This window comes from Tachypleus tridentatus, chromosome 1 (genome assembly GCF_004210375.1).
Source record: "Tachypleus tridentatus isolate NWPU-2018 chromosome 1, ASM421037v1, whole genome shotgun sequence".
NCBI classification, from domain to species: Eukaryota; Metazoa; Arthropoda; class Merostomata; order Xiphosura; family Limulidae; genus Tachypleus; species Tachypleus tridentatus.
In genome coordinates this window covers 48,190,212-48,210,005 of record NC_134825.1, presented here as the reverse complement: position 1 = coordinate 48,210,005, position 19,794 = coordinate 48,190,212, and the positions used below count along the sequence as shown (strand labels likewise).

The 19,794-nt window shown below is 33.2% G+C and overlaps 1 protein-coding gene across 1 annotated transcript; it reads right to left on the bottom strand.

The window, feature by feature from the left end:
• Positions 1-15,253: 15,253 nt before the first annotated feature.
• Positions 15,254-18,637, bottom strand: LOC143247808 (uncharacterized). Its single transcript, XM_076496308.1, has 2 exons — positions 18,446-18,637; positions 15,254-17,068 (listed from the first exon to the last, which is right to left on the bottom strand). The coding sequence occupies exons 1-2, from the start codon at positions 18,455-18,457 to the stop codon at positions 16,157-16,159; spliced, it is 924 nt and encodes a 307-aa protein (XP_076352423.1). The 5' UTR covers positions 18,458-18,637; the 3' UTR covers positions 15,254-16,156.
• Between the last annotated feature and the right edge of the window lie 1,157 nt (positions 18,638-19,794).

Sequence of the window (19,794 nt, the reverse complement as noted above, 5' to 3'; positions counted from 1 at the left end):
GTCCTCATCACTAGAACTTGTCAGATCTGTGTCAAAAGTAACTGTTCTAGGTTCGTTCAGAGTAGGTTCGAATTGATATGGCGCTACTCGACACTGTTCAGAACACAAAGTCAAAACAGACTCCGCCTCTGTTTTTTTCCGAATGCACTGGCCATGTTTATTTACATTCAACGAGCTGGCGTTGACGGTTTGTTTGGCAACTATTATGTCACAGTACTTTTCCTAACGGCAAACGTAAAAACTAAAACGTTCTGATTGCCGCTCGGAAAGGGCTCTTTCTGTATCAAGTTCTATGTTTCATTTATTAGCACATATGTTTTATAAAAAATGTGAACCTGCAAAATTAATCAGTATGAATAGTTCTTTAGACTGCAAAGTTTTCTTTTTTCTGTAAAATTCACCTTTAACTACAAGCAACGCTTAATATACTTAATTTGTTCGTCGTGCCATCTAGTGAGATTTTGGAGGGTCAATCTTAGGTGTAACTTAGACATGTATGTATTTGCAATGTTTTCCCGTAGGAAATGGCATGTAACTGCACAAATGTGAGTATAAAAATAAGTATGAATCTGGCATGTACTACGTAAGGATATACTACGTAAAGAACGAAGCTGTTTGTACTTTTTGTGAATGTTCTCTTTTAGGTAAGATGATCCAACCAGTAATTTTCTATCGAAGCTTATTATATATGGAAGACGTTAAAGCCTTGGTTTATCTGAATATTTTATCCAGATCCAAACAACGAAAATGATTATTAATTACCTAACAACTCAATCATATCACGTATTTATTAATCTACACCATACTGCTCTATAGTTAACACTAACAAAAGAAATGGAACGTCTAATATTTTTGTCCTAGTATTAGAATTTTTAAGATTTATTGATTACCTCTTTATGGGGTAATTTGAACGAACTCATAATTACGGACTGTCATTAGATGTAAAAAGAAATAATGTATTTTCAAGAGATGATAGAATATAATCAAATATCTTGTGCTAATTTATTCAAGAATTCTTCTATTAAAAAAAAATGTTTAGATGTTTGTTGCAAATTGTTACACAGCGGGTCATCTGTGCTCTGCTCTACAGATATCGAAACCTGATTTTTATTGTTTTAAGCCTACAGATTTACACCTGTACCACTTTGGATCTATTGAAGAAAGCTGAATTATCTTTTAATGTTCTGAAGTTTTCTGTCCGACATACAATAACAGTATCGAGATACTGACGACTGTTTCCACTGGTGTTATTCGACTTAAACACGAAATTTAAAATTCCTGTCAGACAACACTTTTAACATTTTTTTTTTTCGATTTCATAACTTTGAGATCTAAAATCTCAAACCCTACCGGCCGCTCTTCGAACTGAATTAATTTTTATGTCTGAGAGTCACTTACTTATACTTTACCAAAGTCTTATCCTTTCCTTCCTAGATTATGCACTTCTGAGTGTTGCAAAGCTGGATAACATTGTAAATATGCAAACACTTGTTTTAGACGAACTATGGTATGTACTTCAGTAAATCTCTATCACCTAAATCTAAGACCTATTACACTTCGTAAACCTCAGCACCATTACAGGAATCTCCACTGGCTCAGCGGTATGTATATAAGCTTATAACGCTAAAACCTGGTTTCCATACCCGTGGTGGGCACATCACAGATAGCCCATTGTGTAGCTTTTTACTTAACAACAAATAAACAAACAATTAAAAAAACCCAATAGTGCTTAGAGGTAAAATTATTCACTAGAACCCTGCAGTGTAAAGACCATCTGTCACTAGAACCCTGCAGTGTAAAGACCATCTGTTTCATCATCATGCAACTGCCCCATTTCAGTTAGAGCATTCCAGCTCCACAACGATCCCACAAACACCAATTACCTAAAATATCTCTCAAGAGACAGATGATATACAACCATCACTGAAATCATGACTCAAGAGACAGGCACTATACAACTAGCACTTAAAAGATGTCTCAAGAGACAAGTGCTACACTTCCAGTACTCAAATCAGTCATCACCGTCGAATCTCGGAAGTTTCTATCAGGAACACACATCTGGTGCCACTGGGATCAGCCTAGACAGAAAATGTATAGACTGTAAAGACAGCATAACAGAGACGTCTGTCAGTATTTAATTTAAGACCATAATGGACTGTTATCTGTCGTCAAGTGGTTCCTATGCAATAGATAGCAAGAGACCTAACTGGGCATTCATCGTTTTACGACGCCACAACTTTGTACACGAGGCTGATGGAGAATTTAAGCTTTCCACAAACATTACAAGGGCAACGCTGAATACTATAGAACAAGCTCTTATCCGAATTTTTAAAAGTAAAGTACCACAAATAGAAATGACCACCAAGATAATATATGCCACTAGCAGTAATGACCCGACGTGGCCAGGCAGTTAAGGCGCTTGACACGTAATTCAAGGGTCGCGAGCTCACATCTGCGTCACACAAAACATGGTCGCCCTTTCAACCGTGGGGCGTTATAATGTTACGTCTAATCTCATTATTAATTGGCAAAAGAATAGCCCAAGAGTTGGTGGTGAGTGGTGAGGACTAGCTGCCTTCCCTCTAGTCTTACACTGCTAAATTAGGGAGGGCTAGCGCAGATAACTCTCCTGTAACTTTGCACGAAATTAAAAAACAAACAAACAAAAAACACTAGTAATACTACCTAAAGTTCAGAGTGAGGTATCACAAATAGATAGTACCATCAAAATGATATATGTCTAGTAGTACCATATAAAATTCAGAGCGGCTAGTATCCAGATAAAGAGGAAAAAGTAAGGCAAGTTTATGGTATGAACATCTCCTGAATGAATGTTGTAGGGTTGAAAGTAAACGTGGAAGCTGACAGGCTCACGGTACAAGCTCCTTTATGAAATTCAGTACAGCCATGCTGACAGGATATCGGCCTCCTCAACATTAGTAAAATAAAAGCAGCAACCATGGAAAGTCTTCACAGACCTTCAGTGGAAATGAGATTGCTGAAAATCAAAGTATCGTATTATGTAGATAGGATAAACAAAATATAGAAAAATCAGTAAGACAGTATGTAGTCAGTATATACTAGTAACATCAGTAAAAGAACTCTCTTCAACCTTCTGCGAGGCAACCAATCTCCAGATGAGGGCTTGTCATCTTCTACTCACCTAAAGTGAACTCAACTAAAACTCAGAAACACAAACTGATAAAGGACGTCTCGGTTAATTTAAGTTGAAATCTATAACTGAAAACAATGTTAGTTTTTTCCAGACTACTTAACAAACGACATTTATAAACAAGAAAAAGAAAAGAAAAACGCCTTCAATAATACGCTCAGTCCAACTAAGAATGGAGTCTGAAACACAGTAACACTACTGGTGTTTATCACTTCATATAAATCTGAAATACCCAATCAAATACCGCTGGTAATGTTTTACTTATTTTTATTAAATCACAAAATTTAAAGTAATATGTAGATCAATAGCTCTACACTTTTTTTGTGTGAAATATTAAACTCTGACAACTGCTATCACTTTTTCCCACAGCATTTTATCATATTATTACTGTCAGAGATCTTGTTCATTCTCCTAAACTGAAATTTTGAAACAGATAAGAACTCTATTAAACAGTTTCTATGCGTGATTCCTTTCTTTTTTCTGGCCTTGGAGATTATTTTTCTCAAAGTTCGAAACGCAATCTCCAAAATCAGACAGAAAGCATTAGTGCATAAGAAACTATTCATCATGTACACCTGTATACTGCTTGAAACGTTCTTTAAACTAATGGAAACGTAAGCGTTATTTTTAGTTCATTTTACTCTAAAATCAAAAATTCAAAATTTCTCCTATGAGTTAACAGTAAATTTACAGACTTAATAACGCTAATAACCCATTATGTAGGGTTGCCTTGTAAGAAAAACAAAAGTAAATAAAACTCAGTAATGCTGCCACTTTTTAACAGCTAATAATACTCTAGCTGAAAGTTTAAAAATAATGAATTCTTTAAATGTTTCTTAATTGTGCTTAATTGTAAACAAGTATGCAAATAGAGGAGACAAACCGAATAAGATAAGCAAAGAATACCAAGGAACTATTTGTTTTGTTGTTACAGTTCTATCTGGTCTTTTGTGTTTGAATTACTAGGAAACACGTGTAAACATTTTCCAATGAAACTAGTATACGATGTGGATGGATATTATATCTATAGAGATTTCTTGAAATAAAACTAACTGAAAAATTTTAAAATATATTTTACAACTGTCGCGTGACGTTCTGCGTGAACTTTAATATGAAATAACGTGTACTTACCTTCTTTTAAAACGTTCCTATTTCTTCACTTTTAGACTTAATAGCCGGAAAATCGAGAATCAGTGATAACGTGTGGACCGGAACCTATCAAACAGATCCTTGTTGGTTACTTTTTCAGTGAAGTTTAGAAGCTGATTGGCTTTCAGGGTTATGAGGCACCTTTCGGCCCTTCAAAGGATGTTGGCAAACAGCGCATTAATCTTTATTGCCGTTTTCCAGCGGATCCTGATTCGTGATGAAAGTAGGCCTTTATATATATATATATATAGAGAGAGAGAGAGAATAATTTTGACACAGGTTAATGGTTCTGAGACAGTTGTCCCAAATTCACAGACCAATCTCATCAAAGTCATTTACTTTCTCCAAATATCCTCGTGCGTTTCTGTTTAATTAGTGACTAGATATTAATTACAGTGTTTTTCTATAGAAAGTCACAGAGTCTTTGAACATGATAAAAATAATTAATTATTCAGAGCTACAGTGATTCATCATCTTTATGAGATAAAGCTAGTGATTTATTTTTGAAACAATCTGTTTTTGTTTAACAAATTTACAGAGTTTCAACCTTGAACAATGTTTTCACTCCCAGATACTTGTTTTAATAAACTGTGGTATCAGTTAGCATTAAAATATTTTATTAATGTTTGTAATAGCGTTTGTTTCTTCAGTGATATTTAGTAAAACCCATTTATATAGAATAAAGCTGAAACACACATTTTGACCTTAGGCGATTTTACATGGCTAAAGTTAGATGTTCTATAAGAGGAGAGAGATTCTTCCCTTTACAAACTAGGTTAATATGAACCTTTAAAAAAAAAGCGCTTTCTTTTTGACCACACCTACGTAGACGGATAGACTCGGAGAAGCTTCGAAAAGACGTTTAGTGGAAGATTGATGAAAGTTAGTTGTAATGATAGATAAGGTCGTTTGTACCTCATCGACAGAAAAATATAAAGTTGTGTATAATAATAGCTTTGACGTAAGTAAAATGATATAAAGAATAACAAGAAATAAAATAAATTGATACATTCATAAATGAAAGGTTAGGCACATGATTGTCGAAGTTTAACTACATTTTATAGATAATCAAGGTCTGAAGAATCTTAAGTACAGCAGATTACTAATCACAGGTACTCACACGTTAATGTTAAGTAAAGCAGATTACTAATCATGGGTACTCACACGTTAATGTTAAGTAAAGCAGATTACTAATCACAGGTGCTCACACGTTAATGTTAAGTAAAGCAGATTACTAATCACAGGTACTCACACGTTAATGTTAAGTAAAGCAGATTACTAATCACAGGTGCTCACACGTTAATGTTAAGTAAAGCAGATTACTAATCACAGGTACTCACGTGTTAATCTTAAGTAAAGCAGATTACTAATCACAGGTACTCACATGTTAATGTTAAGTAAAGCAGATTACTAATCACAGGTGCTCACACGTTAATCTTAAGTAAAGCAGATTACTAAATCACGGGTACTCACATGTTAATCTTAAGTAAAGCAGATTACTAATCACAGGTACTCACATGTTAATCCTCATTATCTGTTTAAGCATTTTTTATTTATATATATGTGACTATTATGATAAGATATCCATAGATTCAGCCAGCGGTGAACTAACTGGTTTATCGACGGTGAATTAATGTGATTGATAGCATTGTCCGAATACCTACTTGTATCTTCATTGAACAAAGTACTGTATAAGGCTGTATTTAGTTCATGAAACATACATTCGATAAACATACTGAACCATAAGGTTCCAATCATTTTAGTAATATCCAGTGTCCTTATCTCTCGTGCGAGCTACTCATATCCATTTTATAACATTTTCAGCTTGAGCTTGTTAAAAACGAGTTACAGACCATGTTTTACTCTATTCTAACTTTTTTTTTGCCGAATGCTTTAGACAGATATAGTTATTTTATTAGGTTAAAGCACAAAGCTGCCCAAATGATCACTAGGTTTTTTTCCACCGCAGGGATCAAACCCTAAAAACTATCATTATAAACCCTAAAGCTTGCTGCTGAGACATCAGAGGGAGATTAATTAAAAGAAAACTTCTTTATAATGTATTAGAACCCCTTAAAAACTGATGTAACTTGAAACAAAGATGTATAATACATATTCTTCAAATGATGTATATTAACACACTGGTTAAATCGATTAGTTTATCAAACCTTATACTTGTGAAGCTTTTTTTCTTTATTTTTAATTGATTATAAGTAAACAGACTAGAGTCAAATATTATCTTCACACAGTTTTTAATTTTGAATTCCACTATAAAATGCCATCATTATTTGCATCACAAGAATGACGTATTGTGAACTGATATCATGATTTTATAATTCGTAAGCCTAAAGTGTATGATGACAAAGTCAGCTGTATATGACAGGTCTAATTGATTTATATTATTACCCGGTTTGTTATGTTGATCGCATTTTGTTTATGTATGATGGCTACACCTCTCACTAAATGATATGTACCTATGTTAACATCTTATTACGTATGTTTGTCATTTGATATTACGAAACGCAACAAATTATCAAGGCTGGAATAATAGTCCCATTATCGTTCGTTATCGTATTTATTCTGTTCAGTAAGATATAAGTGCTTTATTCATTTAACTATCTAACTTCAAGATATACACTGGATAGCTATGTACTTTAGGCAGTACTAAAGTGAAATCCTAAGTATATCTCATATATATATATATAAGCTAGAATGCTGAAGGCTTAATCTATCCTAAATTTTAAAACAGCCATCTTGAAAGGCAACCTCGATTGCTTGACAATTCCTGTGCATTATTCAGTTTTACAGCATTTATGATTTAACCTTATAATAACACACTATTTTAAAATATTTACGACCTATGTTTGGGTATACAGTTAACCTTATTTGCATGTGATAACATGTTTACATCCATAATATTCCAAAGCACGCAGGATGAACAAAAAATAAGCTATTATCAGAAATGAAACCCAATAACCTGAACACTTGGAGAACGAATAAACTGATTTAGAAAGGTATTGACAGATAGACACAAAAAAAGCAATTTATCAAAATCTATACAAATCAGTAATTTCAGTCAGTTAATTAGTTAGTTTAGCTTTAGTTTTCTTTCTTCATTGTTTGAAGTCAACTTGGGGTCCTTAGAGAACTAGAGAATGAAACAAATGCGTTCTACACAAACCACTGACACACAAACTTGTATCACGAAAAACTTTACAAAACAAAACATTCTTTATTATTGAGAAGCAGAACATGGCCATAGACCCTGAAGACCAAGCGTACCTGGGTTCCTGTTCATGATATCTGTGCCTTCTGGCAGTACAAGGAGGACATTATGAAATAAGGGAAAGAAGAAACTAAAAACACGCGTGTTCTATTTGACCACTTTGGCCCAAAAGTTTCTGTCCTGTACTCTTAGTTTATAGAAAAAACTGTTGAAAGGTTTGCATATAGAAAGGTTCTTTTGTTCCAGCTAAAACAGCCTAAACTTTTTATAAGACAACATACTAATTAGTGCATAAATAAAGAGATAATTATAAAATGTATAAACTGATTTAGAAAAATGTATTGAAAGAAAGAAAGGAAAATGATTTAAGAAAAAATACAGATCAGCATCTGTATGGTTTCAAAAGATAGATCAACAGGGATGTACGTGTATGAATAGTTAAAAGTTAATAGTTAAAAGAGAAAAAATACTTTAGTACAAACGTATAAGGAAACAAACGCATATTACTATTATTAAAAACTTCTTGTCAACAGATATACAAACTATAAATATACATATATATTACACTTAACATAACCTAACAATTAATGAAGACTATTTTATATAACAAACATACTAGAAATGTTTAAAGTTAGAATAAACACATTAGTAAAACAAAATCTAAAATAGTGTAGGTGTCACTTTACTTACCTTCACGACTCCAGGAAGATTTGGTTTGGTTTGAATTTTGCGCAAAGCTACACGAGGTCTATCTGCGTTAGCCGTTCTTAATTTTACACTGTAAGACTAGCGGTAAGGCGGCTCGTCATCATCACCCATCGTCAGCTCTTGGGCTACTCTTTTACCAACGAATAGTGGGATTGCCGTCACTTTATAACTCCCCCACAGCTGAAAGGGCGATCAAGTTTGATGTGAAGGGGATTTGAACCTGCGACCATCGGATTACGATTCGAGTGACTTAACCACCTGGCCATGCCGTGCCTCTCCAGGAAAATGTTGTCCATCAATTAATTCAGAGACTGGAGTAACGAACTGCAGTAAATAATATTCATATTTCATTAAATACATTTATATATAACGTAACTCGTTCCTATTGTTAAACAAAATGATATATTGTAAATTTTAAATAGTAGAAACCAATACTATTGGTTGAAATTGTTACACAAGACACGCAAATAAAAATAAAATAGATCTCAATTAGTTCTGTGACCCAACATCTCAACTAAGGAATGTTACAAATATTATAAATATACACTAGTCTATCTGAAATATTATATAATGTAGGTCAGTATTTATAAGATTCAAATACATTACAAAATAATATTTTCTTATATTAACTCACCCCCTATTGGCTCAACAGTAAGCTAGGAAGCTTGTGAAGCTAAACTTTAGAATGTGATCTCTTTAGTGGGCACAACACAGTTATACAAGTGTGCAATTTTACACTTAAATGAAACAAGACATTTTTCAATAAAAACTTCAAGCAAATAGTGAAATAAAATTTCAGATGGCAACGTAAGCCTAACTTTCTGTAGACATATTATGAAATTATAATACTGTTACTGAATTCTTAGCGTGATGCTAGTTCTTTAAATCTGTTAGCAAACTGATTACTTTTTCCTACATGATATTTTCAAACCAAGGGAATCTATTTCATTTGAACTTTTAGAATTGTTTCAAATTGTTGTGAATTTTTAAAACTTGCCGATCAAAATACTACTGCTTTGAACTGAATGTACATCCACGTATGATGTATTAATTGACAGTAGTCTTACAAGGTGATTTGGTTATCGAACGAAATGAAGTATAGTGGAATAATTGAAATTATAGCACGTGGGTTTCAGCGCAAAAACTAAAACAACAACAAACAAACAAATACACAAGTTATTTCTAAAAGTAAAAACTTCCTTGCTAAACTGGGACAAAATCGTATATATATATATTAGAACGTGTCGAATTTGTGTCAAGACAAGAGCACAACGACTGTTTAACTGTAGAAATACGAGTCCAATCTAGCTTGAGGCGTTCTCGTTTCCAGTGTACGTTTTTATATCTCTAAATACAGCACGAAGATCAACATTTAAAAATGGATCATTAAACAAAAGTATACCAAGTATACTTATACTAGGATCACTGAGTATTCAGAAAAATAGGAGCTGTCTGGCCGTAGCCTTCCTGATACACACACACTACCTGATAGAGGAATAACGTTTCACTGAGTATTCCCTGTTTTCAGTTTTTATGATGGTACACGCCATTGAAGATAATGGAAATAATTATGAATATTTTCCGTAGATTTGAAATAAATATAAATTTAGTACATCATGCAAATTATGGGTAAACATATCTAAAAATGTAAGTTTAATCTTAATTAAAAACTGTATTAAACCATCAACTAAGATCTTTTACTCTCAGGAACAGCCCGGCATGGCCAGGTGGGTTAAGGTGTTCGACTCGTAATCTGAGGGTCGTGGGTTCGAATTCCCGCCGCACCAAACATGCTCACCCGTGGGGGCATTATAATGTGACGGTCAATCCCACTAGTCTTGCACTGCTAAATTAGGAACGGCTAGCGCAGATAGCCCTCGTGTAGCTTTGCGCGAAATTCCAAAACAAACAAACTCTCAGGAACTGTTCACCATGTTTTTATTTCATACGGAGATCTTCAGCAGGTCTCTATAGAGTACTTTGGACATCAATTACCTGACTTAGGTATTAGAAGAACCAAATGCAATCAGCAGGTCTTGATGTAGATTTCACTGTGTTCACCTCCACGACTTCGGGAAGATTATGTCCATCAAATGGTCCAGAAACTAAAGTAACAAATTTTAATAAAGAATGCCTACATTCCAGTATGTACATATAGATATAATACAATTCTTCTTTTTTTGAAGACAGAAAAGTCAGTGAAAATACATTTTACACTTACGGCACTCTGATATGTTCTGTCCACATATTTCACTCATCTGTTTGTTTCCCTGTCTTAATTGTTGTACCCATTTATTTATTAATTTATATGACTTTTCTTCTGGCATTCTATCCATCCGTGTATATCAACGATATAACATTGATATGATTATCCTGATAATGTGCATTGCTTATAAAATTTAACTAATTTGTGTAACATTACCATGTTGAGATATTGGACGTGCGCTATAACATAATATTTATTTTAGGCATATTCACGTTTCAGACACTAGTCAGTTGAGAATATTTAAATAAAGACGACAGAGTTATTATATGTTTTGCAAATAATAACCTAATCTACTGTGACGTAGTTCATAAAGTCTTATTGGTTAGAAAAGAACAAATTAATTTTTGTGATATATATTACAGTTAATCTTATGATTATTAATTTACTAGTCTATTTATTGTACAGTTCAACGAATAAGCTAGCTCTTCTAAACTTTTTAAACCTGACAAGCTACAATTTAGGTTACAGCCAAAAATGTAATTAACAGTGGTATTTTTGTGCATTCAGATAATTGACTTTAACATTTTGTGTTTCTGGTTTGTTATATTAGATAGTATTGTTTATTTTACACCTTATTTTACGTATGATGTACACAGTTAGTTCACATCATAAGAAGTTTTCAATAATATGAGTTTGTTTACATTTCCAAGTTCTATTTGAACTCAGGTAATATTTTGGAAATATTTTCCTTGTTTTGTTTATCTTTTAAAATAATATTTCTATTGATCTTATTGATTTTTGTATATAGTTTTTCTTTCTAGTTGTCACCTTCTTTTTCTAAATCAGTTTGCATTTTCTTTAATTGTGTCTTCATCAAATGTATCTGTTGATACATATCAATTATTCAGTCCTGGTATATGTTTATATGTATTTGATGATGTAGGTAGATCAGTCTGTTACGACGGACCTGAAGTGCTGGATGCCTTCAAATTTCACATTGGAGTATACCTTAATAAGCCTTACTTTACACGTTGGAAGAAATACTTATAGATGATACCTTAGAAGTAACTTAACTTTACATAACGTGTAAAAAAAAACAGTATTAGAGGTATTGAATATTTTTACATACCTTAGATGATGTGGTGGACAAAATTTTTAAATGATGTTGAGAAAAATACGTTTAAACGATTTCTTAGGTTTAAATTGCGCCAGATGATGAATTAGAGAATATTTCTGCATATTTTGATAGAGAGTACTTTTAGGCGATGTGACATATCGGGAATTTATTTACTTTTCGATGACTTATTTGACGTATGTTATGAAGGTAGGTGAGCTGGAGAATAAGCACCTTTAGATAGAACGTTAATAAGGTAGTTGTTTCGGAGACTCTCTTTAGGTAATTTGTCAGGGAACATTTATAGCTAATGTGCTAAAGAACGTCCTTAGATGATGTGTTATAGAGCATCTTTAAATGTTGTGTTGAAGAATGTTTTTAGATGATGTTTTAGAGAGTGTCGTTGAATGTTGTGTTGAATAATGGTTTCAGAAGAGATATTGGAAAAATTTTAAGATATATCATGTTGGTATGATAAGAGTAAAAATTACAATGAACAACTTTTTTTGTAGCTGTTTCTCTTAATGTTGGAGAATATCTAAATATCATTGTAACATATTAAAAATATCTTCAGATAATGAGTTGAAAAATAATTATTATTATTATATTTCGTAGCGCTGACTAAAAGAGCTTGAGATTATAAACATGATGGAGGTTAAACATCTTTAGATGGCGTGCTGGAGAGTACCTTTAGTGAAGAATATCTAGATTACATATTAGTAAATATTTTTAAATAACACGTTGAAGAATGTCTTCAGGTGACATGTCAATACGAAGAATACTTTTTAGATAGTATTCTTGAAGAATATTTTTAGATGACAGATTACGAATGTTTGTAAGTGATACGTTGAAAGCACTGTTATATCAGTACATTAGCCGAAGACGTTTCACAGTGCATAAAACAATAACAGATCTAAAACGTTATGTGAATTCGCTACATTTTCAGTTAAAGCATTATTTCAACCATACATGGTTTTGTTTGTTTTAATCATTATAGCAAAACTCGATCTTTAACGTCGTGGATGACACTCGAAATGGCTCTAGATAGCGTGTTTCATGACTGACAGGTCAGCGATGGTGAGTACATACTGTATTTGTGGCACTAGTACATCAGCACTCTCTCCAAGTGTTACCGAAACAGAAATAGAAATAAAACGTAAAAATCCTACAAGTTCGCAAAGAATTTCAACTTCTGTACCAACCATTAAATCAGAGACTTAAGTTGAGTTCACATTAACACACAGTAAAGTGGTAGTCAAGAAATAAAATAAATAGTGCTTTTTATAAAGCTATATAATTGGATATCGTTGTTGTGTCTTCCACGGGTATTGAAACGCAGGTTTCAGCGTTATAAGCCTTCAGACTTAAATATAGGATACTGCTTTTACATATGAAAGATTTTACGTACATGGCTGCGGACAAAACTTTGACATAAATACGAAATACCAATACAAACTAACAGGTTTGATAAAATGTTTTACACCTCTGGTAATTATTCATTTTATTACCATATTCAAATGGTAATCTCAAACGTTAGTTTGAGTCTCCATAGGCTTAAGTGATTAATTCTTCAAACTAATTAGTTTCTTCTAAATTATTTCTTTTACAATTGCTCTTTATACAGTAGCAGAAATAAATATATAAAGTACACACAAAAATCAGTGCAAATCGTACAGTACATGTCAACCACACCACAGTGAATAGTTGCTGACAATCTATTAGAATGACTGCCAAGAACACCGAAACGAAACAACCATGGTGGGTGTTCTGGTATTGAACCAAAAGGTATTGAAGAATTTCTGTTCGCCACGCTTATGGGTGGAATTTAATGTAAGCTCTTGAGTAGTGTGAATGGTCCTGATTATATAAATTAGGGAAGAGATCTCATACTCAGGCGGATGGAAGAGGCAGAGAGAATTGTTTGAATTTGCCCCTGGAGCCTCTTACCATGCTAGCGTAAGATATATAAACATAACTAATATATCTACCTTATTGTGTATCGAACAAAGCATGGCATCCAGGAAGGATATACTACATGACAACCGTATACTAACAATTGTTTTGGGTAACGAGGAGATATTTCTTGTGATAGGATCGATGGATCAGTAACTTATAAATGTGAGACACTGCGGGATCCGGAAATTTGTGATACCAATAACAGTCAAAGAATAAAACTTAAACTTTTCACCAGTAACGTCCTCTTTGGAAAACAATGGACATTTCATGGAATTCTGGTCAAAAGAAAAGGCTGGAATAGAGAGTAGAAATGAAACAGTAGTGTGAGCAATCCTGGCAGATGATATTGTTTACTCATAAAACTACGTATGAAGTTTTCAGTATGGGCAGAAATAAAGTGTAAAATAAGTGTAAAGGTGTTAAACATGTTGCCCATAATGCCACAACTCACATCATAAGTGTATAGGTGTTAAACATGTTGCCCATAATGCCACAACTCACATCATAAGTGTATAGGTGTTAAACATGTTGCCCATAATGCCACAACTCACATCATAAGTGTATAGGTGTTAAACATGTTGCCCATAATGCCACAACTCACATCATAAGTGTATAGGTGTTAAACATGTTGCCCATAATGCCACAACTCACATCAATTAGTATATAATATTAGAATACGCATGTTATTGTTAATAAATTGTAATTACCTTTCCATATTTCTTCTAACAATGTTAAAATATTGTTTCTTCACGATAATAGTTTTATATATTATAAAATAGTTCACCTTCAGATATAATTAAACATAATCCTGTCAGACAGTTACGCTTTAAGATATTAAATGACTACGAAAGTCTAGAGTAAAGATATACATTATGTTAACATAATAATAGGTAGACAAGCAACGATTCATAAGCATAAAAACTTGTTTGAAATTAAGCACAGAGATACACAATGAGATATCAGTGTTCTGCCCACCACAAGTATCTAAACCTAGTTTATAGTGTTGTAAGTCCGCAAACATACCGCTGTTCTTCTGGTGGCAAGAATAAGGAAGAGTTTTGTTGATGGTAGGACATATTACATAAATAAAACGTGTTTGTTAGACATATTTTAAAAAGTCGTAAACATGTACTAATGCTTTAACACATGTTAAGCTGCATACATTAAGGGCTAGGAATTTGTATCACTTTAACCACGTGTCTAGGAACCATTAGGAGGAGCAAGTTCACGTTAAAAGACGTTTCAGATACTTGTACAAATTGATATTAATTTGGAATTTTCATCACGTATATGTTGTTTGGAATAATAAGTAACATAGTCAGTGTTGGATTCTGGCATATTTTACTTCTAACGTTTTGTCCGATTTTCGATGGTAAACTAAAAATCTGTTTCGACTTTGTCGTTACTTAATGTAAATATAGTTTTTGATTATTTGTATTTCTTTTCTTTTCCACCAGAATTTTGTTTTGTTATTAACCGTTTTGAAACTGCAGTATAACGGATACAATCAACGAAGCTAAATACCGCATCTGACACTTTATCTGAAAGTTTATAGTTTAAGTTTAAAAAATAAGAAATTATATCTTCATCATCATGCATAAAAACGACACAATGGTTTTCATCGATAAACTGGATAATCTGTTACGTGTATATTAACACATTAACATACAAGATAAAATATGATTAATGGATTAACTTTTATAACGTGAATTATCTGAAGGTTTAAAAATAATTTTATTTGAAAGAAATACACAAGTTTATTACTGATCTACAAATCAACATTCTAGCAAAAAAAAAAAAGATCATATGGTTTTAAGTACCTTGTTAAACAGATTTGAAAACGGTATTAGAAATTTTTTATATTTGCAATTTCCACACATCTGTTTTTTTCTGTATTTTCACATTATTTCTTTTCATTGAATATTTATCACTAATTCCATTTTCTAATTGTTTATCTTTCTTTAAGCTCTGGAGACGAACATTAAAACATGGAAATCTGACTCGGATCTTACACTAACATCGTGGATTTACAGCTAGTAAATCAGTAGCTTAATTACGGAGTAGTTATTTAACATTTGATTTTATTGTAAATGTATGTATTTCTACAAAATACGTAACAAACAAGTTGTGAAAAGAAAGTAGTGGCTAAAATTTATGTATTATGTTATATATTGGAAACGTCTTTACTTTAAATAAATATCCGTATAGATATTTCTGAAGTATAGAATAATTTACAAAGTTTTGAAACTACAAAATAGCTAAAAGATAAGAAATTTAACGCTGTAGAGTCTTTAGAAGTTATAAATATGTTACAATAAGCTTTAAATGAACTTCTGTTTCTAGGACTTAATATTCTAATGCGCATCAGAAACTACATTCTAGACAAATATAAGCAGGCTATTAACGAGGGGGAATTTTATCAGTCTAAGGAAACTGATAACAGGAACGTTATCCAAACGCTTTAGATCTCTCAATGTGTATAAAACAGCCTGATGCTGATTGTGGTCAAACACACAGCTTTATGATCTATGAAGTAAAAAAAAAAAAAGAGTGTTTGAAGTTACTTATTTTTCTATATTATATATTGAAATGCTGCTGTACGCATCAGTGACACCTTACAAGACTTTAAGCGTAGTCATGACTGGAGTAATAAAAAGGTGTAAAACCAACGTATCGACTAGGATAAATGGGATTAATAGGTCCAGCACGAGCAGAGTTAGCGGTGTGGGTGACTTGTTCATAGCCGTGGTAAGGGTCGCGTCTAGAGTGGTGGGTGTGAGCGTTCTTGTTTTCTGCCAGGTAATTTAAGTACGCATTGTAAGCAGTGTCGGCTGCGTAATCGTCTTGTTTAACCTCGGCAGAAAGACCGTAGGGACCGTAGGAGGCACGGGTATTCTGGAAAGCATGACTTGAAACACCATAGCCATGACCCTGGAGCTCATGAACATCGCTTACATGCGATTTGCTGTAACTGCCTAATTCTGGGTGGTTGGCATTGTCCACCTGTGATGTATGAGCAACGTAAGATACTCCTTCAGGCACGATGGCGGAGTGAGCGCTGTGGACAGCATGGTTAGCGTGGTTTCCATATGGAGAGATAGAAGCGGCTGTATGCTCTTGCTGGATACCCTTGTAACCTGGAGCAATTTGGGCATCGTAGCTGTTCTTATCATAGGCTGCAGATGCAGTCAAAGGATTCAACTGACCAGCAATGTCGATGGAGTGGGCAGCAGCCTCGCCGAGGTAAGGGTTGATATGGAAGGCATGCTTGGAATGCTCGACATCAGTCTCTCCCGTGTAGGGGTTAATGTGTTGTCCATGAGAATCGTGATTGATTGTGTGACCTCCCAAAGCGTCGTTAGAGACAGATGTATGCTGCTTGTTGGATCCGCTAGGAATGAAACTGTTCGAGATGGAGTAAGTCAATTCTTTTTTCTGGGGATATACGAGAGGAACCAGTTCATTCGAGCCGAGATTTTGACTATAGGAATGGAAGTCTCCAGCGGTTACAATGACGAGTACAACAGAAAGAACCACCTAAGAAAAATTCAAAGTAGATATACATACGTTAATTAGGTAGAAACTTTCAGTAATGGTGAATTATTTTGTGACACATTTCAAATAAGTAAAACAAAGAAAGAAACTATTAATTGATTGGTTGATGAACAAAATAAACAGATAATGTCCATATGAGTTCGAACTGTAGAATCCAATAGATTTAAAATTTGTAATAAGAAACATCTAAGCTGTAAATGCTTTATTTTTTTTAAGTTTCCCATTTAAAAGTTGCGTACAAATGTTTCACAAAAGAAAAGTAGTGACTTATGTCTTATATTTTAGTTAGATTTTAATAGCCTTATTTCTTGCTAAAAATTTTTCTACAAATATGTCACTCTCTTTGTTTTTGAATGGATTTTGTTTATTTGTTCTGGATATTTGCTCATAGTTAGACAGGGGCTTTCTGCAGTAGTCGCTCGTAAGTTTGAACTGATATATGTATATAGCATCGATCGTCAACTCTAGTACTACTTTAATTGAGCTGTGCGATTTAATCATCGTTTTAATGATAAAAACACAGCCCCAAAATGCGGATAACATTTTACTTCAACAGGACACAAGTTATGAACTCGGACTCAAATTATGGCACGCTAATCACTAGGCCACACTCGGACCTCTTGAGACAGAGAGAAGAATATTTCTCACCTATAAAATGTAAATATAAATTGGTATAAGGCACACTTATAGTGGCATTTCTTTTAAAGTATCTCATATATTCTTACTGGACATTTTTGATGACCTTTGAACTGGTTAAATAATAAATAAATATTTATTCCGTGAACGAAATCACGTGTAACGTTTCTACACTCTTGGTTCAAACAGTATTTTAAATAGAATTCTGAAGAAAGAAATTTCAATACTGCTACAAGTATTAATTCTTAATCACTGATTTGTTAAAGTGTCAGATAATTATTACTGTGTGTGCTTTTGGTACATTTGTCTGTTTTTGTTAACATCTCGTTTATTGTTTGTTTCTGAATTTCGCGCAAAGCCACACGAGGGCTAACTGCTCTAGCTGTCCTTAATTTAGCAGGGTAAGACTAGAGGGAAGGCAGCTAATCATCACCACTCACCGCCAACTCTTGGGCTACTCTTTTACCAATGAATAGTGGGATTGACCGCCACATTATAACGCCCCCAAGGCTGAAAGGGCGAGCATCTCGTTTATAAAGCTATGCAAATAAATCCAATAAAATGCTCTATTTCACAAATACTTATATAGATGAAAAGTCATCGATAAATCTTATAATAAGTTTGGAAATCACGCATAAATAATTGACTTAAAGAGCCTATTGACATTATAGGTTACTATTTAGCCATATCTTTCCGACACTATAGACTAGAAAATAAACTTACCAAGTGAAACATCGTCTTCTACAGTTTTTACCTTACAACTGTCACTTCAAAGAAGAAATTGAACCAACTGGAAAATACACGAATACATCATTCTTTTATAGGATTGTTCGTGACCAGTAGGTTATGACCTTCAAAGTCCACCATTATGAGTTGTTTTTTACCAGATTTTGACCCAATTTATTAGTCTGTTTCGCAGCGAGTAGCACGAAAGAGAAGAACAGTATTGGTTTATAAGATGGGAGGGGCGGGAAAATTTGATGTGTCATAATATTATCACATGACTCTGTGATTAAGAGTTCCACACAAAACGGCTTTCTTTAAAGTAAGTGTAAGTTTGTACCATGGTTTTTAGTTTGTTTCGAAAGCTCAATTGGGTTAAACGTTATATTTTTTTGTTTTTTTAAATATTCATTTTTTTTAGTAACTCTACATTTTATCAAGTAATTCATTTGGTTGAAAACAGCTAAACTTATACTCGAGAACAAAAAAATATTCATGATAATTATTCTGGATTCTAGAAGGAGTAAAACTCCGGTACTCCATGTTTAAGTGCTTGAACCGAATAATAGTTTTAGCTCGGGCATGACAAAAAGTTTCACAGATTTATATTCATTTATTTTATTATTTTTTACTTCATAACTTGATAACACGTTTACGGGTTTGTCGAATTTCATATGAATCAAAAAGGAGAAAATACACATAATATATCACGGTAGATTTGAATAGAAAAAACATATTTTTAAGAATAAATCTAAGTGCTATTTATCGTTGTAATTTTCTAGCAGTCCTTACAGTAAAGGTTTACAGTTCTACCATCCATAAATTTGAGGTGAGTATTAAAGATGTGTTTAGTCTGAGGCAAGTGCAAACATTTTCTTCATTTAAACTTTCATTCAGTTTAGTTATCGTAATTCATAGTTATAGTATGTTTGATGTAAGGCAAGTTCGAAGGCTTCTGTAATTTACAGTTATTGCATGTTTAACGTCAGTGAAATCAAAAACGTTCTGTATTTTACCGATATAGCATATCACTATTAATACTAGTTACTCTTAAATCAGTATTCCAAACTTTAGCTTGAAAGTTATTTATAAATTCAGAAGAAAAAGAGAAGACAGAACAAGACATAGCTGTCTAACACGTGAGGATATATATTATATATCCCCTCGCTTTTTCTAGTTAGTGTAGATACTCTATTATTAAGAATTATGTGTAATTGACTTGGATATTTTTATTTGCCCACCCACTTCTGCCAAAGTTAAATACTTCTGGAATAAGGTCAACTCTATTAAATATACCTTGATTTTTTGTAACAGAAGATATTTTAGGTTTGAGGTCAAAATTATTTTGT